This window comes from Phyllobates terribilis, unplaced genomic scaffold (assembly GCF_046119375.1).
Source record: "Phyllobates terribilis strain yellow unplaced genomic scaffold, ASM4611937v1 Scaffold_3__8_contigs__length_932513732, whole genome shotgun sequence".
Classification (NCBI taxonomy): domain Eukaryota; kingdom Metazoa; phylum Chordata; class Amphibia; order Anura; family Dendrobatidae; genus Phyllobates; species Phyllobates terribilis.
In genome coordinates, this window is record NW_027362763.1 from 794,830,516 (window position 1) to 794,855,453 (window position 24,938).

The window sequence follows — 24,938 nt, forward strand, 5'->3', positions numbered from 1 at the left end:
CCTCTTCTCCAGACCCGGGTACCATCCGCGCATTGAGCCTCATAACATCTACATGTATACGTGCAGATATTATGTGGTTCAATGCAAGTCAATGGGCGCGATTTCGCCGCAAAATCACACCCAAATTGATGGGCTGCGGATTTTTCCACAATGATATTCCGCAGCGGAAATTTCTGCAGCATGTGCACAGCACATGTGGATTATCAATGGGAAACATCCCAGACCTCTTAACAAGTTATTTTAATGCGTTTCCACGGTGGAGATGCCGCCGCGGAAACGCATTGTGGGCACTCAACCTTAGTGATCGTTCTAACCCCTTCGTTCTTCATCAGCCAGTGTAAAGAGTAGATTGTTGTACATGGAAAAGGAAATAGGATCTCAAGAAATTCATGATGGAATTCAGGGTTTGGAGAGTTATGTTGATGTTCCAGAATGTGATTATATTTGAAAAAATGTTGATTTTTTTTTTTTTTTTCCAAGAATAAATGTGAATTGTTCATGGAGAAAAAAAGAAACCTCTGAAAATAAGCTCTAACCCATTATTTGGAGCAAAAAAATAATAGAAGACCCTGTGTTATTTTCAGAGAAACGCTGTACATCACAAACACACACAGTGCTCAGTATAAATGAGTACATCACAACAGATTTGTCAGAAAGAACTTTAGTTTTAGTTATAAAAATTCAGAAATATAGCAGCAGTACCTAAATGGGTGCAAAACTCTCCCAAGGGAACTGTCAAAGCTTCCCAACAGCATATCCAAAATAGTGAAAAAGTAAGGATCTTTTATTCACCATCTGTGTTTCTGCTCTCTATGGAGTCTTTCTCAATCAGTATAAATGAGTACATCCTAATATATATATAATCTGTAAAGTGCAAGTAAATTGTGATACGTGAAATTAATACTTGGCAAATATTGACTTGATTTTTGTCCTTTTAGGAGCCGTTAGAATTGGCCTAATAAACGGCGAGTTTATCGTTAATCCTAACAGAAAAGAAATGTCAACGAGTTTATTGAATTTAATAGTCACTGGTTCTTCCCAAAACCAAGTAGGTGAGTAAATTGTTTATATCTCGGGGCAAATTTAACAAGTGCCCACAATAAAAAATAATTTATATATTTGTTGCCATTAGGAACCAATCACAATCCAGCTTTTATATATGAGAAGCCCTATGAGAAAGGAAAGCTGTGAAGTGATGGGTTGAAATGGGCAACAAAGACAATTTTCCTTTCAGCCTGTTTCTTAAATCTGTCCCCATGGCATTGCCCTTCTAGTCATCATGCATATACCCATCTCTGGGCTGACTCTACACTTCACACATTGACTTCACACTATAGCTCCGGCATGCATGACTTTTAACCCAAACTAGATTTGGTAGAAGAAAAAAACAAAAAGATAAAGTTTCCCTGTATATTTCTTATTTCTCGAGGACCTATCAGTCCTGAGAAATGGAAAAGTGACAGTAGATGAAATTATAAAACTTTACTCAAATACATGTTATTGGCAAATCGGGTGATTTCTATTTTCTGTCAAGATTTGGCCTATTTTGCTGACTCGCTGGTCCATAGAAAAAGAGAATTGATTTACCTATTTTTCTCATAAATACACCCAAAAAAAAAATAAACCTGCTGAATTAATTCATTTATGCTTCCTAATGGACAATAAAGCAGCAAAGTTCAAACCTGCAAAAAAAATCTTTACACCTTCCAGCAAGAGCCTGAGCTTCACCGCATATTTAATATTATTTATCAGCCAAGCAGTAAAATGTCCCCATCTATTATGCAGCCCAAATAAAGGAGGAGGTTACAGCTGCTTCTAAAGGGTTGATCTGCAAGAGGAAGACATAGCTGCTTACACTGTGTGCAGAATTATTAGGCAAGTTGTATTTTAGAGGATTATTTTTATTATTGATCAACAACTATGTTCTCAATCAACCCAAAAGACTCATAAATATCCAAGCTTAATATTATTATTAATATTAGATTTGGCTATCTTAGGAGGATATCTGTTTGTGCAGGTAACTATTACTGTGCCGAATTATTAGGCAACTTAATAAAAACCAAATATAATCCCATCTCACTTGCTTATTTTCACCAGGTAAACCAATAGCAGTGCACAAAATTTAGAAATAAACATTTCTGACATGTAAAAAAAAAAAAAAATTAGTGATGAATATAGCCACCTTTCTTTATGATGACACTCAACAGCCTTCCATCCATAGATTCTGTCAGTTGCTTGATCTGTTTTCGATCAACATTGCGTGCAGCAGCCAGCACAGCCTCCCAGACACTGTTCCGAGAGGTGTACTGTTTTCCCTCCCTGTAGATCTCACATTTTATGATGGACCACAGGTTCTCTATGGGGTTCAGATCAGGTGAACAAGGGGGCCATGTCATTATTTTTTCTTCTTTTAGACCTTTACTGGCCAGCCACGTTGTGGAATAGTTGGATGCATGTGATGGCGCATTGTCCTGCATGAAAATCATGTTTTTTTTGAACGATACCGACTTCTTCCTGTACCACTGCTTGAAGAAGTTGTCTTCCAGAAACTGGCAGTAGGTCTGGGAGTTGAGCTTCACTTCATCCTCAACCTGAAGAGGTCCCACAAGTTCATCTTTGATGATACCAGCTCATACCAGTACCCCACCTCAACCTTGCTGGCGTCTGAGTCGGAGTGGAGCTCTCTGCCCTTTACTGATCCAGCCTCTGGCCCATCCATCTGGCCCATCAAGAGTCACTTTCATTTCATCAGTCCATAAAACCTTTGAAAAATCAGTCTTAAGATATTTCTTGGCCCATTCTTGACGTTTTATCTTATGTTTCTTGTTCAAAGGTGGTCGTTTTTCAGCCTTCCTTACCTTGGCCATGTCCCTGAGTATCGCACACCTTGTGCTTTACAAACTTGCTTCCAGGTCATCTTTTTGGCAAACAGTTTTCACCATTTGTATCTGTGCCATTTATACTCTGGTTGCTACAATCATCCACATTCACCGTTCACCCACAAATGCGGCACACTTCATCCATATTAATCCCTCACTCCTCTCTTCTCCTATGTACAGTTGTCATGCTCTCTTCACAATGTTATACCACGCAGATCCATTCATTCCCACCATACAACGCAGGAAACGCTCTCACAAATCACTCAATCATCTGCTCACTCTCTGTATCTTCCTTCTATTAGTCGCAGGTGATATTTCTCCCAACCCAGGACCCTCCAGTAATAATAACACTAACTCTTTCCCTGTTACATTCAGAAACCCTGCTAATCTCATTAATATTCCCTGCATATCTTCTGTCTCATTCAACTGTGCCCTTTGGAATGCACGCTCAGCTTGTAATAAACTCTCTTACATCCATGACTTTTTCCTCTCTAATTCCCTCAACCTTCTGGCTCTCACTGAAACCTGGATCCAGCAGTCGGACACCACCGCCGCTGCAGCTCTCTCCTATGGTGGCCTACATTTCTCTCATACCCCGCGACCTGACAACAGATCAGGTGGAGGTGTTGGTCTGCTTCTTTCAACAAAATGTACTTTTCAGGTTATCCCCCCTGTACCCTCCCTCATCTTCCCGTCCTTTGAGGCCCACACAGTCAGACTCTACCGGCCCTTCTCCCTGCGAGTGGCGGTTGTCTATCGCCCCCCAGGTCCCCCCCGTCAATTCCTGGATCACTTTGCTGCCTGGCTTACAAATTTTCTATCCTGCGACATCCCCACGATAATCATGGGAGACTTTAACATCCCAATTGGCGATCCTCTTTCCCCATCTGCCACGCATCTTTTATCATTAACCTCCTCCTTCGGCCTTTCACAGCTTGCTAATTCTCCTACACATGAGGACGGGAACACATTGGACCTGATCTTCTCCCGGCTTTGCTCAGTACATGACTTTACTAACTCTCCCCTTCCACTCTCTGACCATAATCTTCTTTCATTCTCTGTCAAGAACTGTGACTCTACTCAAGACACTCCCACCGTCCACACTTATAGAAATTTACGCGCCATTAACACCCAGAAATTTATAAAAAGGTTGCAATCATCATTGGCCCCAATCTCCTCCCTCTCATGTCCCGAATCTGCATTGAAGCATTATAACAAAATAATGCTATGCGCCCTGGATGAAGCCGCACCTCCTACACAAAGAACAATTCGGCATAGACGGCGACAACCCTGGCACACGCCTCAAACACGTCTTCTCCAGAGGTACTCCAGGTGCGCTGAACGGCTGTGGAGAAAATCAAATCTGCCCGAAGATTTCCTCCACTATAAATTTATGCTGAAAACATATAACTCTGCCCTTCACCTCTCCAAACAAACCTACTTTAACAACCTCATCATCTCACTTTCCAATAATCCTAAACGACTCTTTGACACGTTTCATTCTCTCCTCAATCAAACAGCACAGGCCCCGACCACCGACCTCAGCGCTGACGATCTGGCTAACTATTTCAAAGAAAAAATTGACCATATCCGACAGGAAATTTTCTCCCAATCCCCAAATGTTATGCATGCTCCCCCCCCGCCACATTGTATCTTGCTCATTTTCTGACTTCGAACCAGTCACGGAAGATGAAGTGATCAGGCTCCTTGCATCTTCTCGCCCTACCACCTGCACCAGCGACCCTATTCCCTCACATCTCCTTCAGTCCCTTGCTCCAGCTGTCACCTCTCACCTAACTAAAATTTTCAACCTTTCCCTCTCATCTGGTATCTTTCCCTCTTCTTTTAAACACGCCAGCATACAACCATTACTTAAAAAACCATCCCTCGACCAGAACTGCACGGCCAACTACAGACCTGTTTCCAATCTTCCCTTTATCTCTAAACTCCTGGAACGCCTGGTCCACTCCCGTCTAATCCGCTATCTCTCAGACAACTCTCTTCTTGACCCTTTACAATCTGGTTTCCGCTCTTTACATTCTACTGAAACTGCCCTCACTAAAGTCTCTAATGATCTACTAACAGCTAAATCTAATGGTCACTACTCCCTGCTGATTCTCCTGGATCTCTCTGCAGCATTTGACACTGTGGATCACCAGCTCCTCCTCACTATGCTCCGCACTATTGGCCTCAAGGACACGGTTCTCTCCTGGTTCTCCTCTTATCTCTCTGACCGCTCCTTCTCTGTGTCTTTTGCCGGCTCCTCCTCCTCCCTACTTCCTCTTACTGTCGGGGTTCCTCAAGGATCAGTCCTAGGCCCCCTTCTTTTCTCCTTATACACCGCTCCTATTGGACAAACAATCAGTAGATTCGGTTTTCAGTACCATCTCTATGCTGATGACACCCAATTATACACCTCTGCTCCGGACATCACCCCTGCATTACTACAAAAGACCAGTGATTGTCTTTCTGCTGTGTCTAACATTATGTCCTCCCTCTACCTAAAACTGAATCTGTCAAAAACTGAACTACTCGTCTTTCCTCCCTCCATTAATCTACCTGTGCCCGATATTGCCATCTCCGTTTGTGGCTCAACCATTACTCCCCAGCTACAAGCCCGCTGTCTTGGGGTCATTTTTGATTCAGATCTTTCTTTCACTCCTCACATCAAATCACTCGCTCGTTCATGTCATCTACACCTCAAAAACATCTCAAGAATCAGGACTTTTCTCACCTTTGACTCGGCAAAAACTCTTACTGTCGCTCTTATTCATTCTCGTCTTGACTATTGCAACGCTCTACTAATCGGTCTCCCTCTTACTAAACTCTCCCCTCTCCAATCCGTCCTGAACGCAGCAGCCAGGATCATATTCCTCGCCAACCGCTACTCAGATGCCTCTTCCCTGTGCCAGTCATTGCATTGGTTGCCCATCCAATATAGAGTTCGTTTTAAACTTATCACGCTTACCCACAAAGCGCTCCATGCTTCAGTACCCCCCTACATCTCCTCCCTTGTCTCAGTCTACCACCCTACACGTGCCCTCCGTTCTGCAAATGACTTGAAACTAAAATCCTCCATAATCCGAACTTCCCACTCCCGTCTCCAAGATTTCTCGCGTGCTGCGCCAATTCTCTGGAATGCACTACCCAGGACAGTTCGATTAATTCCCAATACCCACAGTTTCAAGCGAACCCTAAAAACACATTTCTTTAGACTGGCGTATCACCTAAACACACTCTGTCCATCCCAGCTTTCCCCCATATTAAAATCTTCTTCAACTTCGGGTTCAAACCAACCATGCACATAAAAGCCTCTGTCAGGACTGCACACATACTGGCTGGCGACCAGTCCATGTATTATTATTTATCCTATTCAGTATATCAAGGCTGCATTATACAATATATGTACTTTTTACCTTTTGTGTCTCCCCCACTTCCTCATAGACTGTAAGCTCGCGAGCAGGGCCCTCACTCCGTTCGATATGAGATATGCTTATTCTGTATTGTCTGTATAAGTCCCCCCTAAAATTTGTAAAGTGCTGCGGAATATGTTGGCGCTATAAAAATAAACTATTATTATTATATTATTATTATTATTATACTCCAGTAACGTTGCAGCTCTGAAATATGGCAAAACTGGTGGCGAATGGCATCTTGGCAGCTTCATGCTTGATTTTCCTCAATTCATGGGCAGTTATTTTGCGCCTTTTTTGGCCAATTCGCTTCTTGCGTCCCTGTTGGCTATTTGCCTTGAGACGCTTGATTGTTCGGTGATCACGCTTCAAAAGTTTGGAAATTTCAAGACTGCTGCATCCCTCTGCAAGACATCTCACAATTTTGGACTTTTCAGAGCCGGTCAAATCTCTTTTCTGACCCATTTTGCCAAAGGAAAGGAAGTTGCCTAATAATTAAGCACACCTTATATAGGGTGTTGATGTCAGTAGTCAACACCCCTCCTCATTACAGATATGCACATCACCAGATTTACTTAATTGGTAGTTGGCTCTCAAGCCTATGCAGCTTGGAGTAGGACAACATGTATAAAAAGTATCATGTGATCAAAATACGCATTTGTCTAATAATTCGGCACAGTGTATAAGGGGTTAATCTGCAAAAAAAAAAAAAAAAAATCAACCTCTGACTGCATACTTTACACAGCCAGCCACAAGAGGCTGTCACAGGATCCTACTTCTCAATAATACACAGGAATCTATCTTACATTGTCGCCATATAATAACATTTAGTAAGAAAAGAGCATAAGACCTCAGCACACTGATGCTTCCATACTGCGCTCTTCCCGTCCCTCCTATCTATACAATGGGATCTTTCAGCTCAGATGCAGCACGTTTCGCACAGCTGTCCAGATAGTGACACAGCAGAGACCAAGTCCAGTCTCTACTTTTATACGGTAGGAGCTATAATCTCTAAATTGGACAGGATTTTTTTTAGTGTGTATATATATTCTATATTTGGCAGAGGTTTTATATTTTGGTCTTTTTACTTCAGTAAATCTTTCAGGAAGCAATAGATTCTCCTTAAAGGAGTTTTCCTCTACTGGAAAATGCCTATAAATGTCCCTAAGGTGCTGCATAAATAGAAAAATATCTATACTTCTTTCATGGACCGGCGCCGCTCCTCTGCTCTCAAGTGTGTGTGTGTGTGTGTGTGTGTGTGTGTGTGTGTGTGTGTGTGTGTGTGTGTTTTCCCCACCGGTTTGATGACATAAACAATGTGACAAGACCACTGCATCAAACTGGTGCAGAAACTGAGTGTTTCTTCTACTCTGATGGAAATGTGAAAGATACAGCCAATCAGTAGCTGCTGACTGGCTGCAGCGGTCAGATATTGTTTATCAGGAATAGATGGGGAACACAGGACTGGGAGCAAACTAAAGGCCCCAGTCCGGGTTGTAATTATAGATTTTTATTTATGCAGCACCCTGACCTATTGATAAGGGTCTGTCCAGTGGTGGACAATCCATTTTTATAGTGTAACTTATTTCAGGTGACTTCTTTCAATCAGCAGGTGTGTACATGAGGAATAATATTAAATGGCCATTTTATGACGTGTTCAGATTGGGCATAGACTTGCTGTTATTTTTTCCAAGACACCACACAGACCTGATGAGATTCTGCTCCCATATACTTGTCTCGCATGCAGTAATGAGAAGTGTTGCTGTGAATGCAGCACTGGATTGCAATAACAGAACATTTACAAAAGGCAACACCTTGTATGTATGTCATCCTTTCTGTTTAGTAGCCTCATTCCTTAGACTTCTATGGACAGCAACTGTAATGGTTTCCTATCCATCATCTCTCATCCTTCGATTCATGACTTTTACCAGTGGGAGTGGTTGATCCATGCAAAAGAGGGAGAAAGGTCTAATAATTGGAGAAAGAAGCATTGCTCTGAATAGTTGATTTGTGGAAGAAATGTGACTACCCTTTATAAAAGTGTTGCATCTTCTCTGAAGCTGCACTGTGTACCCTGTGTCAGAACAGCTGTATTTGCGTATTGATTTTAATTTTTAAATGTCCCTTTCCTCATTTGTTGGCAGTGATGCTTGAGGCCGCCGCAGAGAATGTATTACAGCAGGATTTTTGTCATGCGGTTAAACTGGGAGTGAAGCAAACGAGTCAAATCATCAACTGCATACAGCAACTAGCAAAAGAGCACGGGAAGCCGAAACGCACCGTCCAGAAACTGTTCACAGCTCCTGATGAGATCGTGGAGGCCGCAAAATCGTGAGTAAATCTTGTGAATTTATTGGCCTTCAGCAGCATATTGCCTGCTTACATGGAAATGAGCATTAAAGGAGTTGCTCGGTCTAAATTGATAAGTCTGCAGTCACTGTGTGTTATGAATCCTCCCAGCGCACGCACTGTGCGCCGTGATGATTCCCCAGTTTCTAAGCTGGGAACGACGGTGATGTACTACCGTCTAGTAGGTGTGGTCATGCTCTATTGAGCGACGCTGCGCACCTCTTCTAGTGGGCATGGCCTCGCTCAATACAAGTGTGTGGAGCGAGGCTGCGCCCACTAGTCGGGTTCTGCCCGGAAATATTTATCACATACATCATCACCAACAGTCCCGGCTCAGAAACCGGAAAATCCTCACCGCGCACATTGCTTGCACTGGGGGCATTCACAAGTCTGCAGTCACACAGTGTGACCGCAGACTTATTGTTTTAGACCAGACAACCCCTTTTAAACTTTCATACATCACAGTGTCTTTACCAAATCATCGGTCTATTACCTGAATGTCTAACGAAAAAAGAAAAAAAAAATTCCTATTTTTGTGCTTCTAATTATTGCTGCATCTAATAGTCCGAAAAATATAGTGATCTCATAACTTGCTAAAGATGATGTTCTATTCTTGGGACCTTTCCCTTACAGCTGTCATCTGTTTGAATGAATTGCATTTTAGCAGTCAGTGATTAAAGGGGTTTGTGAGCGGTGCTGCTGTAGTTCGCTGCAGATGATTGTGCACACGATTGGCAGGTGTCATGTACATGTGATATATAATACCAGCCGATATATCAAGTAGTGTCAGCAGACAGCTGCCAGCAGGTCACCAGCGGCACTCTCCTCCTGATGCGGAAGTAATTTATTTGTTACTCATTTATATAGCGCCATTAATTCCACCGCAGTTTACAGACATCATCATCACTGTCCCCATTGGGGCTCATAATCTAGATTCCCTATCAGTATGTCTTTGGAGTGTGAGAGGAAACCGGAGAACCTGGAGGAAACCCACGCAAACATGGGGAGAACATACAAACTCCTTGCACATGTTGTCCTTGATGGGATTTGAACCCAGGACCCCAGTTCTGCAAAGCAACAGTGTTAACCACTGAGCCACTATGCTGCTCTTATTAATTGGCGCCAGATAAATGAGTACATTTTACAGAAGGATTTTAACATAAAGATATGTATTTTTGTCTGATTCCTCCTCATTCACATTGTTATCCTTCTTATATTGCAATATACCCGTTTATGTACCTTTTGGCTCACACACTATCTTGCTCTATGTCTGTGTATTTTTGGCAATTTTACCTATTTTTTATATTTTTAGTGATATCTAATAATAATGTATATTTTATTATGATTTTTTTGCATTCTGCACTTTCTCTTTTTTAGTTTTTTTTGGCTATATGAGTGCAGTGGGGATGATTAAATTATGCTTATTACTGTATATACTCGAGTATAAGCTGACCCGAGTATAAGCCGAGGCACCTAATTTTACCACAAAAAAACTGGGAAAACTTATTGACTCGAGTATAAGCAGAGGGTGGAAAATGCAGCAGCTAGTGGCAGATTTTCCCATCCTGGTAAGTATTGCCCCCTCATCACCAATCCTGGTTTGTATGGCCCCCTCAATCGCCCCCCGATCCTGCCGGGCACGGGCCCCCTCAATCGCCCCCCCCGATCCTGCCGGGCACGGGCCCCCTCAATCGCCCCCCCCCCGATCCTGCCGGGCACGGGCCCCCTCAATCGCCCCCCCCGATCCTGCCGGGCACGGGCCCCCTCAATCGCCCCCCCCCGATCCTGCCGGGCACGGGCCCCCTCAATCGCCCCCCCTCCCCCGATCCTGCCGGGCACGGGCCCCCTCAATCGCCCCCCCCCCCCGATCCTGCCGGGCACGGGCCCCCTCAATCGCCCCCCCGATCCTGCCGGGCACGGGCCCCCTCAATCGCCCCCCCGATCCTGCCGGGCACGGGCCCCCTCAGCATCTGAGCAGCGCATGACATCACTGCCATGCGCCCTCAGACGCCGAGGTGGGCTGCGGGGATATTCACTCCTCTCCACACTGGGACTATGGGCGCGAAGAAGAGTGAATATTAATTTCTTTAATGGCGTACACGGTCAGCAGCTGCCGCGGCTCAGCGATCCTCTGTGCCCGCTACTAAAGAGAATCAATATTCATTCTTCTTTATGCCCATTGGAGTGGAGAAGAGTGAATATTCATACTCTCTAATAGCGGGCACAGAGCTGCGCTGCTGCTGACTGTGGGCACACGTGGTAGCTGCAGCAGCCGGCTACTGCCTGTGCCCACTACTCCGCTGCCAAAACACCCACCCCACGGCCAGTATATATATAACCTCCGAGTATAAGCTGTGGGGGGCTTTTTCAGCATAAAAAATGTGCTGAAAAAGTCGGCTTATACTTGAGTATTTACGGGTAGTTTCGTGGAATTTTTTTTTTTTTCTTGATCTCGTTTTGGTTTAAGAGTTTTTTCAATTAGGGAAATATACTTGGCTGCTGAGTAATTGCTCTGTATATGAGGTCAAAGCAGGCTCCAGAAGTAAGAGGTTAAAAAGGAAAATAAAACTTCTGGAACACTTTTCAGAATTTCGGATGTATAGTTGGCAATGTTTCTGACAAATAGGAATACAGCAAGGGTTACGGTATAGTTGCCGTCCCTGTGACAAATCTCCTATTATAAATCAGAGTATTCATCAGGAGAGAATATTTATATAGATAAAATATAACTTTTAATGATATACTTAAAAAGACTATACCTAGGAATCAAAGACACAAATGAACCATAAAGTGCAAGTGCTTCAAATATCAAACAGTGTTATATATAAAATGGTTTGATCTCACCACTTAGACAAAATTTCTCCGGGTGCAGGAGACTGGTACATCATCATACATGCCGGTATGATCCCTACGCGTTTACTCCCCCTAGCTAGATAGCAGTGACTACACTAGCTAGACATCTAGTTACCTGCCACTGCAGGAACCAGTGCCCATGATTGTCTTATATCCCCTGATGAGTCCCCCACACGGGGGAGGAAACGCGTAGCGATCATACCTGCATACAGGATACACTTTTGTTTGAGTGGGGTCCATTAGTTTAGTCTAATGCGAATAAGTGTGATGTACCAGTCTCCTGCGCCCGGAGAAATTTTATCTAAGTGGTGAGATCAAACCATTTTATATATAACACTGTTTGATATTTGAAGCACTTGCACTTTATGGTTCATTTGTGTCTTTGATTCCTAGGTATCATCTTTTTAAGTATATCATTAAGTTTTTTTTTTATCTGTATAAATTCTCTCTCCTGCTGAATACTCCACTACAATGTTTCTGACAAAGGCATGCTTGTAACTAATTTGATTCTCCTTTACCTCCTTTTTTTCTCCTTCAGGATTGCATCTGAAAGGCTGTATGCAGTTTTTTCCGATGTCACTCATGACAAAGTAAGTGATAAAATTTTTGCATTTTCTTATTTCACTAGTGACGTTGGTAAATCTAAAGGGATTTTCAGCTATAGAAAAGAAAAAAAAAAAAAAAGGACCTTTTTGCCACTTTGCTCCACACATCTGCTTGACCTTTAACTGCTCCCTTACTTGCAGCATAGCCCCCCAGTTATCTGTGGGCAAGCCTATTGTAAATGACGTACTGAAACTTTATTTTAATGATTTATTATAATGTTTTTTTTTTCCCCAAAAAGATTTCTAGAGATGAATCTGTGAACAAGATCAGACTCGACACCGAGGAAATGCTGAAAGGTATTATAGAATTATTCCCATAAAGTTGTTAAATAAGATGACTCGCAATGGTGCCTGAGTTCGTACAGTTTTCCATGAAACTCCAATGAAAGCGAAGCTCATACTCGAAGCTATATATCATCATTGAACTTCATGGGCACAGATGATGGAGACTGGTTTGGTCTGACTGGAAGGCACAATCAGGTCATGTAAGTTTTAAGAGATTGACAGGTGAAAACACTTCATCACCTATACAAAGGGTAGGTGATAACTTATTAATCGGTGGGGGTCCGACCACTGAGACCTGCACCAATCGGAAGATTAGGGAACATTTATTCTCAATAGAAAGGAATGAACATTCTCCACTCCTGCTCCATTCATTCTCCGTCGGCTTTTCCCATCAGCCCCATAGATGATGAATAGTGCGATGGTCGAACATCTGACTTGCTGCCCCATTTTGTAACTGGGATAAAAATTCCCCAGTTTGCTGATTGGTGTTAGTTCTAACAGTCGGGCCCCCACTGATCAGGAAGTTAACACTCTTTCGGTTGATGGGTGAGCACTTGTTTCCATTGGACAACCTCTTCAACAGTTGTAATTGTAACAAATTTCTGCTTTGTGCTTACATCTCACATATTTCATCCTGAAGATTTCACTTTGACCTGATCATTGGCTGAAAGGCGCACATGGGGTGCGGTTTTCATATCAGTGATTTATACCGCACAGACCTTTCTATGGAGCAAGCAATATTTAGTTTCTTTTAGTTATTTTAGTTTCTGGTGAGACACAGACTGCATCTTGGTCTTTCTGGTGAGACACCGACTTCATCTTGGTCTTTCTGGGGAGGCCTGGGCTTTGTCTTGGTCTATCTGGGGAGGCCCGGGCTTTGTCTTGGTCTTTCTGGGGAGGCCCGGGCTTTGTCTTGGTCTTTCTGGGGAGGCCCGGGCTTTGTCTTGGTCTTTCTGGGGAGGCCCGGGCTTTGTCTTGGTCTTTCTGGGGAGGCCCGGGCTTTGTCTTGGTCTTTCTGGGGAGGCCCGGGCTTTGTCTTGGTCTTTCTGGGGAGGCCCGGGCTTTGTCTTGGTCTTTCTGGGGAGGCCCGGGCTTTGTCTTGGTCTTTCTGGGGAGGCCCGGGCTTTGTCTTGGTCTTTCTGGGGAGGCCCGGGCTTTGTCTTGGTCTTTCTGGGGAGGCCCGGGCTTTGTCTTGGTCTTTCTGGGGAGGCCCGGGCTTTGTCTTGGTCTTTCTGGGGAGGCCCGGGCTTTGTCTTGGTCTTTCTGGGGAGGCCCGGGCTTTGTCTTGGTCTTTCTGGGGAGGCCCGGGCTTTGTCTTGGTCTTTCTGGGGAGGCCCGGGCTTTGTCTTGGTCTTTCTGGGGAGGCCCGGGCTTTGTCTTGGTCTTTCTGGGGAGGCCCGGGCTTTGTCTTGGTCTTTCTGGGGAGGCCCGGGCTTTGTCTTGGTCTTTCTGGGGAGGCCCGGGCTTTGTCTTGGTCTTTCTGGGGAGGCCCGGGCTTTGTCTTGGTCTTTCTGGGGAGGCCCGGGCTTTGTCTTGGTCTTTCTGGGGAGGCCCGGGCTTTGTCTTGGTCTTTCTGGGGAGGCCCGGGCTTTGTCTTGGTCTTTCTGGGGAGGCCCGGGCTTTGTCTTGGTCTTTCTGGGGAGGCCCGGGCTTTGTCTTGGTCTTTCTGGGGAGGCCCGGGCTTTGTCTTGGTCTTTCTGGGGAGGCCCGGGCTTTGTCTTTGTCTTTCTGGGGAGGCTCAGTAGAAAAAAAATTGAGGAGCCCTGTTCTAGCACATTACATTTACATCCTCCTATATAGAAGCAAATAAAGATCTTCAAATTCATGAGCACACAGAAGTTGCTTAACCTTTCCATATACAATGTAAAGGGGTTGTTCAGGGGACTAAAATTGTTTTGAAAAGAGCAGAGAGGGGGTTAAAAGCTAAATTCATCCTAACCGACCTCCCTAGATCTCAAACTATGTGCGCACGATCAGGACAATTTCTGTAGTGTTTCTGCACTTTTTGGCAGCAAAAATCTGCAGAAAATCCCCAGCGTTATTGATGCGTTTTCATGCATTTTTTGATGCTTTTTTTCCAATGCATTGTATAGGAATAACGCACAAAGAATCTTAATGCTGCTTCTTTTTCTGCACATGAAATTCAATCAGGAAAAATCCTGATCATGTACACAGAACTTGCAAAATGTCATAGGAAACCATGGGAGAAGGTTTACAATGCGTTTTTGGCCCATTTCTGTGTGGAAAAAGCGCACCAAAAACACAGTGTGCACATAGCCTTATTCTGTCTTTTATCCAGTCCCCAATGTCCTTCCTGATCACATCTCTTTTATACCATTGGATATTGCAAAAGCTACAAGGCTAATTCCTCCTTGCTTTTGTGACCTTTTTCTAGAGTAGTAATCTTTCTGTAGTGACTTTATTTTTTGTGCCTCATTATTTAATCCTGTGGCCTAAAATAACGACCATGTACACCGGATGCGTAGAGGGCTCAGGAGAATGAATCTGGGTCCTTTTTTAATTTTGCTGCTGCAATATTCTATTTGCGTGTATGGAGATAGAATATAAATCTATATATTATATATCTCTATATCTGACCTTTTATACTATAATATTATGCAATATTATTTCTGCACTTTTTGCTTCACAATGTGCAACCCTGTCAACTTTCCTCTTCTAGAAAAGTTCCCAAATGCAGATCCGTTTGATATAATGGAGTCCTTCAGTATCGTATCTAAAGACGTTTTTAGAAACATCATATTAAACGAATATAGAAGGTATTGTCTCTTCTATTATCTGTGTTTCTAAAGACAAAATTAACACGGTTGTTCCAGATTAGAAAAAAGCATGGTTGGTTTCTTTCAGAAGCTGCACCGCGCCTGACCATGGGTTGTGCGCCATATTGCAGTGCGTCTCAATTCACTTTAATGAGCTCTGTTGCAATACCAGACATAACCCATGGTCACGGGTGGCGCAATTTCCTAGAAGAAAACACCATGTTCCTGGTGCATACTTTCAAACATGTAATCTTTTCTCCATTTGTGAAGGTGTGATGGCAGAGACATAACATCTCTCCGAAATATCAGCTGTGAAGTTGATCTTTACAAACCTCTCCATGGCTCGGCTTTATTCCAGCGGGGACAAACACAGGTCGGTATGCCAAACCCCTGTATTGCTCGATAGATTGTGATATCCTGCTTGGTATCATATTAGTTTCAAATGTTTAGTTTAGAATATTAAGACTTCCAGTAATTGAAGGGAATTTGTCAGCAGGATTTCACACCCCAAACTATTTATATGCACATGTAGCTCTTGCAAAGACAAGCTCAGCATTGTCTTTACATGACCAGTCCGTTCTTTCGTTACTGAGAAATCAGCGTTTGAATCTATATGCGAATGAGGCTGAAGGTCTATGATAGATCTGAAGCCTCTGGCACTCCAGCTCTATAACCGGTCCAATGCTGCCTCCTCCTGTTTGACTGGCAACGCCTTTGCCAGAAGTCACACAGCATACAGGCTGTCAGTCAAGCAGGAAGAGGCGGCGCTGGGCGGGGAGTAGAGCTGGAGTGACAGAGGCTTCATATCTACCATAGCTCTTCAGCCTAATTTACATATGAATTACGTAAAACGATGATTTCTCAGTAACAGAGAAATGGAATGGCCATGTAAAGGTATTGCTGGACTTATCTTTAAAACTGCTACATGTCCATATGGTTTCGGGGGGTAAAAGACTATTGACAAACTCACTTTAAAGAAAAAAAAAGAAGAAATTTCTTCATTGCCGTTCTGTATATTATTATAAGTAAAACCTGATGATTTTCCACATGGCTGTACAAGAAGTAATGGCCACTGTGATCACGTGATGTCAATATGGCCATCGTGTGATCCGCAGCGGCTGAGTTTTACCTCTGGGGGGCATGTTTGATTAATGTAGACAAATAAGCAACAATGTTTCGATATAGAAGCCTATTACACAATTATGTTTAACCCCTTAAGGGCCGAGCCACTTTGTACGTTAATGACCAAGATTCATTTTTAAAGTCTTACAGTCCTCACTTTATGAGGTAATAACTCTGGAACGCTTCACCGTATCCCAGTGATTGAGACTGTTTTTTCATGACATATTGTACTTCATGTTAGTGGTAAATTTTGGTCAATATGCTTTGTGTTTATTTATGAAAATATCGAAATATTTGACAAACTAAATTGAAAATTTCTCAATTTTCAAACTTTGAACTTTTATGCCCTTAAATCAGATAGTTATATCTCACAAAATAGTTGTCTAGATAGATAGATGTCTACTTTCACATCTCCATCATTTTTAAAACATATATTTTTTATTTTTTTCTGTTAGGAAGTTAAAAGGGTTAAAAGTTTAGCAGCAATTTTTCTATTTTTTTTTTTCAACAAAATTTACAAAAACATTTTTTTAGATACCACATCAAATTTGAAGTGACTTTGAGGGGTCTATATGACAGACTATACCCAATAGTGACACCATTTTAAAAACTGCACCCCTCAAGATGCTCAAAACCGCATTTACAACCCCTGGCAAAAATTCTGGAATCACCGGGCTTGGAGGTTGTTCATTCAGTTGTTTAATGTTGTTGAAATAAAGCAGATCACAGACATGGCACAAAACTAAAGTCATTTCAAATGGCAACTTTAGGGCTTTAAGAGACACTAAAAGAAATCAAGGAAAAAAGTGTGGTACAAAGTAAGGGTCATTTTTTTCAGACCAAGCAGAGGGAAAAAATTATGGAATCACTCAATTCTGAGGAAAAAATTATGGAATCATGAAAAACAAACACACAAAAGAACACTCCAATACACCACTAGTATTTTGTTGCACCACCTCTGGCTTTAATAACAGCTTGCAGTCTCTGAGGCATGGACTTAATGAGTGACAAACAGTACTCTTCATCAATCTGGCTCCAACTTTCTCTGATTGCTGTTGCCAGATCAGCTTTGCAGGTTGGAGCCTTGTCATGGAAAATTTTCTTCAACTTCCACCAAATATTTTCAATTGGATTGAGATCCGGACTATTTGCAGGCCATGACATTGACCTTATGTGTCATCTTTCAAGGAATGTTTTCACAATTTCAGCAGCAGAAGGGAAGGAAGGGAGACACAGATTCATTACTAGTGGGTAGACGGAGTCCCACAGGATAGTTCACCTCAGAATAGAAAAAGTGACGACCGGCCCCTCCAGCTTAGGCTCCTCCTACTCCATGTCCTTCAGTTTTAAATTTGAGGTCGCAGAGGATAGTCGCTGCCTTTGCAGCTCCTCAGAAGAATTTTTTATTTTACATTCCCGGAGACCTGGACCCCCCGTGGTCTAGAGGTCTCAGGGGGTCTCGGCGCTGCTGGGACCCCTGACCCTCCCCTGGCGGATCTGCGTACCCCCTAAGGAGGTCCCCGCAGAAGCCTGCCGGCCCCGGGGGATACAGGGCGCTCCCTGGCGGAGATGCACACCGCTTCTTGGGGTCCCTGCGCGCTCTGCCGTGAGGGGGAGCCAAGGGCCACGGCGCCACACATCCTTGGGGGTCCCTGTGGCGCTCAGCTGGGTAAGTGCTCATCAGTTCTGAGAGGTTCAGCGGCTGCTGCGGCAGCCGCTCTTACTGTACATGTGGTGACTGCAGTTTTGTCCGTTACAGGATATCACCGCTGCATTCAGCGTTTGGAGATGTCTCTGCTAGCAGGGGAGCAGGGACGGGGAAGCGCGGGCTCCATTAGTGTGTGACGGCGGGGGGGCGTGGCTTCGCGCTTCTCTGCTCCCTGTCACTTATCCTCAGACAGGAAGCGCTCGGAAAGCGCGCGCTGGAGCTGACCCTGCCCCTTCTTCTCCTGGGTCCTTCGGCCGGCGTCCATTTCCACGTGCAGCGCCTCCTGCTCCCTGCTCCCCGCTCTCTACACCTCCCCAGAGAAGAGCAGTCATCGCGGCCAGCTGGTGAGTCACTTCTGCCTTTTAAAGCAGAAGGTTCCGTTTGCTCACTATGGTAGCGCAGAGCACCTTACTGCTGGCCTATTAAGGCAGACAGGGTGTGCTATATCCGGCGCTGCTATCTCCCTGCTGAGGAGGCCCTGGGACCCGCACACCTCTGTCCTTTTAAGGCAAGGGGTATTGTGTGGTCAGCAGCATTAACCCCTTCTGAGGGGTCTGGCCTCATCAAGGCAGTTAGCCTGTTCTGGAGTGCACGCTTCTGGGATCAGAGCGCGCATCTCCCTAGTCTGTTAGGTTAACTTTTGCTCTGCTGGCAGCTGGGGTAGCTCTCTCCCTCTGGAGGAGCTTTAACCCTTCAGTGCTTGGTGATTTTTTTGCGAGGAACAGGCTGTGGTAGCGGGATCACACTTCCTCGGTTACTGTACCCATTGTAAGGGGTTATTACCGCCTTATCCGCGACGCTCGCAACTGTGTGGGGGCATGTCGGATCAGGGACCAGGGGGCGCGGACCTCTCTCCCGGTCCGCTTCAGGATCGGTCACGCGTATCTGATACGCCGGGGTCTTCGACGGCGTCGGGTTCGACACTGGTCGGGGGTCTCAGTGATGTTAAAGTGGAAGCGCTCACTCGCTCCATTGACAGTCTGTCGGACCTCCTGGGTCATTGGGTATCAGCTAAGTCCCAAACGACGTCACGAGGCAAGAAGCGCCACAGGCCTGTGGTGGCGCCGTCTCCTCCGCGCAGTGCGTCGGAGGTTTCGGAATCACCGACAGACTCTGACGGTGAGATTTCCGATTCTGATGAAGAGGATCGGCAGGGTCGCTCCGCTTCGCTTTCGGGCCGCGTGGACGCTTTTATTGGGGCTATGCGGGAAGCTTTACAGCTGTCTGAAGAGGTGACGAGGCGCCCTGGCAAGTCGGCCCGGCTGTATCAGGAGTCGCGTCGGGCTCGTTCAACATTACCGGCGCACGATGAACTTAACGAGGCGGTGGAGAAGGAACGCCTGTGTCCGGATAAACGCTTCCAGGGGATGCTTTTTTTTGATGCCCTGTACCCCTGCTCCTCGGAGACTATCGCTAATTGGGTCCCCTCGCCTGAAGTGGACGTGCCATTGTCTCAGCTGAGCAAATCCTCTTTGCTTCCTGTTAAAGGGAAGGCGAGTCTACAGGACCCGCTGGACAGAAGGACGGAGTTAGCGGCGAAGTCCATCTACGAGGCCGCGGGTCATGGATTCCGAGCGGCCTTGGGGGCCATGTGGGCTGGTGAGGCTTCTCTGCGGTGGTTGGATGAGCTGCGGACGGCGTGGCAAGATGGGTCTCCGCTGTCTCAGGTGGAAAGGCTCTTCCAGCTGTTGGAAGAGGCGGCCCGATATGGCAGGGACGCAGTGCTGGATACTACTTCGGTTCTGTCCAGGGCTCAATCCTCGGTCGTCACAGTCAGAAGAGCACTGTGGCTTAAACAGTGGACTGGAGACGCGGTATCCAAACAAGGTTTGTTGAGTCTGGCATACAAGGGCGGTCAGCTTTTTGGTTCGGACCTCATGGAGGTGATGGCCAAGGATTCGGCTTTGCCACAGCGAAAAGCAGCGGCTTCTACGTCTGGCAAGTCAAGTGCCGGTAGTGGTTGTCAGCCCTTTCGGCCCAGGGGACGGTTCGGTCAGCCCTCTTGGAGATCGGGTCGTCCCTCGTCTTCCGGAAAGAAGACCACCCAGAAATCCCGTACACCCTGGAAACAACATTTCCGTCAGGACAAACGGGAGGTTGACAAAAAGCCCGCTAAGGCGGTCTGACGCCAGGAACCCTCTCGAGGGCTCTCGGGTGGGAGGTCGTCTGCTTCAGTTCGGGTCGATTTGGGCGTCCCACGTATCGAACGCCTGGGTAACGCGGGTTATGTCGGCAGGCTATTTCATAGAGTTTCATTCTCGACCCCGGGACAGGTTTCGTCAGTCTCGCTTCCCGTCCGAGCCCAAGCTGGCTGCCGCACTGCTGCGGGAGGTCGACTCTCTTCTGCAGCAGGGTGTGGTGGTTCCGGTTCCGCCAGAGAACCGGGGAAGGGGGTTTTACTCCAACCTTTTTGTGGTCCCCAAAAAGGAGGACAAGTTTCGCCCCATTCTGGATCTCAAAGATTTGAATCTGCATGTCCGGACCCGGAAATTCCGCATGGAGTCTCTCCGCTCTGTCGTAGCGGCCCTGTCGCAGTACGATTTCTTGGTGTCGATCGACATCCGCGACGCCTATTTGCATGTCCCTATCAGCAGGGCTCACCAGCGTTTCCTGCGTTTCGCCATAGGTCAGGCCCATTACCAGTTTGTGGCCCTACCATTCGGGTTGGCCTCGGCGCCCAGGATTTTTACAAAAATTCTGGCGCCACTCATGGCGCTCCTTCGAAGGCAAGGAGTTACGATTCTCCCCTACCTGGACGACCTGTTAATTGTGTCGCCCACAGCGGAGGAGGCGGTGACAGCTCGCGATCTCTCCCTTCAGCACCTGGAGGACTTCGGGCGGCTGGTCAATTGGAAGAAGTCGTCATTGGAGCCGTCGCAGTCAATTCTGTTCTTGGGGATGCATTTCGACACGGTACGGGCAGTGGTGTCCCTGCCTCCGGACAAACAAGCGAACCTTCGTCACCATGTCCAGGATATGAGGTAGGCGATGGCGATGTCCCTTCGGAAGTGTATGCGCCTTCTGGGTCTGATGGTGGCGGCAATGGAAGCAGTACCGTTTGCACAATCTCATTCCCGGGGTCTCCAAAATCTTATTCTGACCCGTTGGGATCGATCACCGGCTTCGCTAGATCGCTGTGTCAGTATCTCCCGCAGGGTGCGAGAGTCTCTTGGATGGTGGTTACGTCCGGAGGCTTTATCCCTGGGGAAATCCTTCCTCCTCCCTCGGTGGTCGGTCATTACCACCGATGCCAGCCTGACTGGCTGGGGGGGGGTTTGGAACGATCTCTGGGTTCAGAGGGTCTGGTCGTCAGAGGAGTCGTCTCTGCCGATTAACATCCTGGAGTTGAGAGCGATTTTTCTCTGCCTCCGACATTGGATGGTCCCCTTGAGCGGTCTGCCGGTCCGGATTCAGACGGACAATGCGACAGCGGTCGCGTATATCAACCATCAGGGCGGGACGAGAAGATCCAGACTCATGATGGAGGTCTAGCGGATCCTGGTATGGGCCGAGTCCAGGGTTCCAGCCATCTCCGCGATTCACATCCCAGGAGTGCTGAATATCACGGCGGACTTCCTCAGTCGCGAGCAGGTGGATCCCGGAGAATGGAGTCTTCATCCGGATATTTTTGCACTGCTGTGCTTCCGTTGGGGGACTCCCCGGGTGGACTTGATGGCATCCAGGCTGAACGCCAGGATTCCGACGTTCATGTCCAGGTACAGGGACCCAGAGGCTGTGGCGCTAGATGCTCTAGTGGCCCCGTGGGACCAGTTCAAGCTGATCTACGTGTTTCCGCCGGTATCCTTACTTCCTCTGGTGGTCCGGCGGATCAAACTCGAACGAATTCCGACAATTTTGGTGGCGCCGGATTGGCCGCGGAGGGCGTGGTATTCAACGCTGGTGTCTCTTCTGGCGGCGCCTCCGTTTCCACTGCCTCTTCGCCCGGACCTGTTAACCCAAGGGCCCATTCCTCATCCGGACCTGAAGTCGCTTCGTTTGACGGCGTGCCTCTTGAGACCGAGATATTGACGCGTCGTGGGTTTTCGGCCGAGGTCATTGCCACCTTGCAGATGGCCAGAGGTCCAGCTACGAGTAGGATTTATCACAGAACTTGGGAGGCCTTCTATTCATGGTGTTCTGGATCGTCAAGGAACCCAAGGGTTTTTTCCATTCCCAACTTCTTGGCTTTTCTGCAATGTGGTTTGGCCAAGGGTCTGGCGGTTGGTACCTTGCGGGGTCAGGTATCTGCACTATCTGTGCTTTTTCGGAAGGCTATTGCCTCGCGCATAGATGTGCGCTCGTTTTTTCGCGGGGTTCCACGTCAGTTTCCGCCTCAGAGGGCGTTTGTGGCTCCTTGGCGGCTCAATCTAGTCTTGGAGGCTCTTCAGCATGGGCCGTTTGAGCCTATGGATTCAGCTACGCTTTACTTGCTTTCTTGGAAGGTGGCCTTCCTGGTGGCGGTCACCTCCTTGAGAAGGGTTTCTGAGTTGGCGGCACTGTCTTGCTCGCCCCCTTTTCTGGAGTTCCACCCGGATCGCGTGGTGCTTCGTACCCGTGGCGATTTTCTGCCTAAAGTGGTGTCGCATTTCCACGTCAATCAGGGCATCGTGTTGCCCTCCCTCTGTCCGAATCCGAAAAGTCCAAAGGAGCGAGCCTTGCACTCGTTGGATTTGGTGCGGGCTTTGAAGTTCTATCTTTCAATCACGCAAGGGTTTCGGAAGTCGGACTCTCTTTTTGTGATTCCTGCTGGTCGTCGGCGTGGTCAGCGGGCCTCCAAGGACACTATAGCTCGTTGGATACGTTCGGCTATCCTGGAAGCGTACCGGCTCAAGGGCAAGCCTTGTCCGGTTAAGGTTCGAGCTCATTCCACGAGAGCTGTTGGTTCGTCGTGGGCTTTTCATCAGGGGGCCTCGGCAGCGCAGCTCTGCCGGGCGGCTACCTGGCACTCCGTTCACACTTTTACAAAATTTTATAAAGTGGACGTGAGTGCTTCCGCCGATGCGGCCTTGGGGCGCAGGGTCCTGCAGGCGGCGGTGGTTTAGGTTTTCTCTTTATCTAGTTTTGGCGCTTGTTGCGCGTTTGACTATGTTGTTGGGGTGTTGGCGATTCTGCCACTGTTTCCCACCCTTGAGTTCTGGACTGCTTTGGGACGTCCCACTAGTAATGAATCTGTGTCTCCCTTCCTTCCCTTCTGCTGCTGAAAGACGGATTTTGGTAAGACCTTACCTGCAAAATCCTTTTCAGCGAAGGAAGGGAGTCAAAGCACCCTCCCATGGCAGAAGTGCAATATTGTTTTCCAGATGCGGCGCGACTCCTCTCTGATGGCGGTCATCTGGGCGGGGGTCGGCGCGCTAGGGCTCTGTTCCAGCATTGCCAGCTCATCGCAGTTGTCAGGTCCAGTGAGTAGTGCCTGGGACTGTGTGTTTTTTCTGTTATATGCATAACCTGTTCTCTCGCATTTCTGAATTTTCGGAAGGGGTTGTGTTGTTCCGCTGGTGTTGTCTGCTCTTCCTTAGCTTGTGTACGGACTGAAGGACATGGAGTAGGAGGAGCCTAAGCTGGAGGGGCCGGTCATCACTTTTTCTAATCTGAGGTGAACTATCCTGTGGGGCTCCGCCTACCCACTAGTAATGAATCTGTGTCTCCCTTCCTTCCTTCGCTGAAAAGGATTTTACAGGTAAGGTCTTACCAACATCCATCTTTTTGCTCTATGGCAGGATGCATTATCATCTTGAAAATTGATGTCATCATCCCCAAAAATCCTTTCAATTGATGGGATAAGAAAACTGTCCAAAATATCAATGTAAACTTGGGCATTTATTGAAGATGTAATGACAGCCATCTTCCCAGTGCCTTTACCTGACATGCAGCCCCATATCATCAATGACTGTGGAAATTTGCATGTTCTCTTCATGCAGTCATCTTTATAAATCTCATTGGAACGGCACCAAACAAAAGTTCCAGCATCATCACCTTGCCCAATGCAGATTCGCGATTCATCACTGAATATGACTTTCATCCAGTCATCCACAGTCCACGATTGCTTTTCCTTAGCCCATTGTAACCTTGTTTTTTTCTGTTTAGGTATTAATGATGGCTTATGTTTAGCTTTTCTGTATGTAAATCCCATTTCCTTTTGGAGGTTTCTTACAGTTCGGTCACAGACATTGACTCCAGTTTCCTCCCATTCGTTCCTCGTTTGTTTTGTTGTGCATTTCCTGTTTTGGAGACATATTGCTTTAAGTTTCCGGTCTTGACGCTTTGAGGTCTTCCTTGGTCTACCAGTATGTTTGCCTTTTAGCAACCTTCTCATGTTGTTTGGATTTGCTCCAGATTTTAGACACAGCTGACTGCGAACAACCAACATCTTTTGCAACATTGTGTGATGATTTACCTTCTTTTAAGAGTTTGATAATCCTCTCCTTTGTTTCAATTGACATCTCTCGTGTTGGAGCCATGATTCATGTGTGATCACTCCTTTTTAGATGCAAACTAACGAGCAGATCTAATTTGATGCAGGTGTTAGTTTTGGAAATTAAAATTTACAGGGTGATTCCATATTTTTTTCCCTCTGCTTGGTCTGAAAAAAATTACCCTTACTGAGTACCACATTTTTTTTCTTGATTTCTTTTAGTGTTTCTTAAAGCCCTAAAGTTGCCATTTGAAATGACTTTAGTTTTGTGCCATGTCTGGCTTTTTTTCAACAACATTAAACAACTGAATGAGCATCCTCCGAGCACGGTGATTCCATAATTTTCCCCTCCCCCATGACAGCACACCTTGAGAGAGAGGATCCGCCCCACCAAGGACAGGAAACCGTCTGAAATAAAAGGGCGGCACCTCTCCCTCGCTTCAGTTGGTTTCCTGTCCTTGATGGGGAACCTGTCTGGAAGAAAGAAGACTTACCTGGGGCTGTCCCGGTGTGGAAGAGCGGGCACTGGCCTGTG

General features: G+C 46.3%; 1 protein-coding gene across 1 annotated transcript in view; it reads left to right on the plus strand.

The window, feature by feature from the left end:
* The window catches only part of PNPT1 (polyribonucleotide nucleotidyltransferase 1), a 105,622-nt gene that overhangs the window by 22,817 nt on the left and 57,867 nt on the right, over nt 1-24,938 (plus strand). The window contains exons 8-13 of the mRNA XM_073673349.1: nt 939-1,052; nt 8,437-8,623; nt 12,033-12,084; nt 12,339-12,396; nt 15,065-15,161; nt 15,432-15,534. Coding sequence (XP_073529450.1) covers nt 939-1,052; nt 8,437-8,623; nt 12,033-12,084; nt 12,339-12,396; nt 15,065-15,161; nt 15,432-15,534 — 611 coding nt within the window. The remainder of the gene's footprint in view (nt 1-938; nt 1,053-8,436; nt 8,624-12,032; nt 12,085-12,338; nt 12,397-15,064; nt 15,162-15,431; nt 15,535-24,938) is intronic.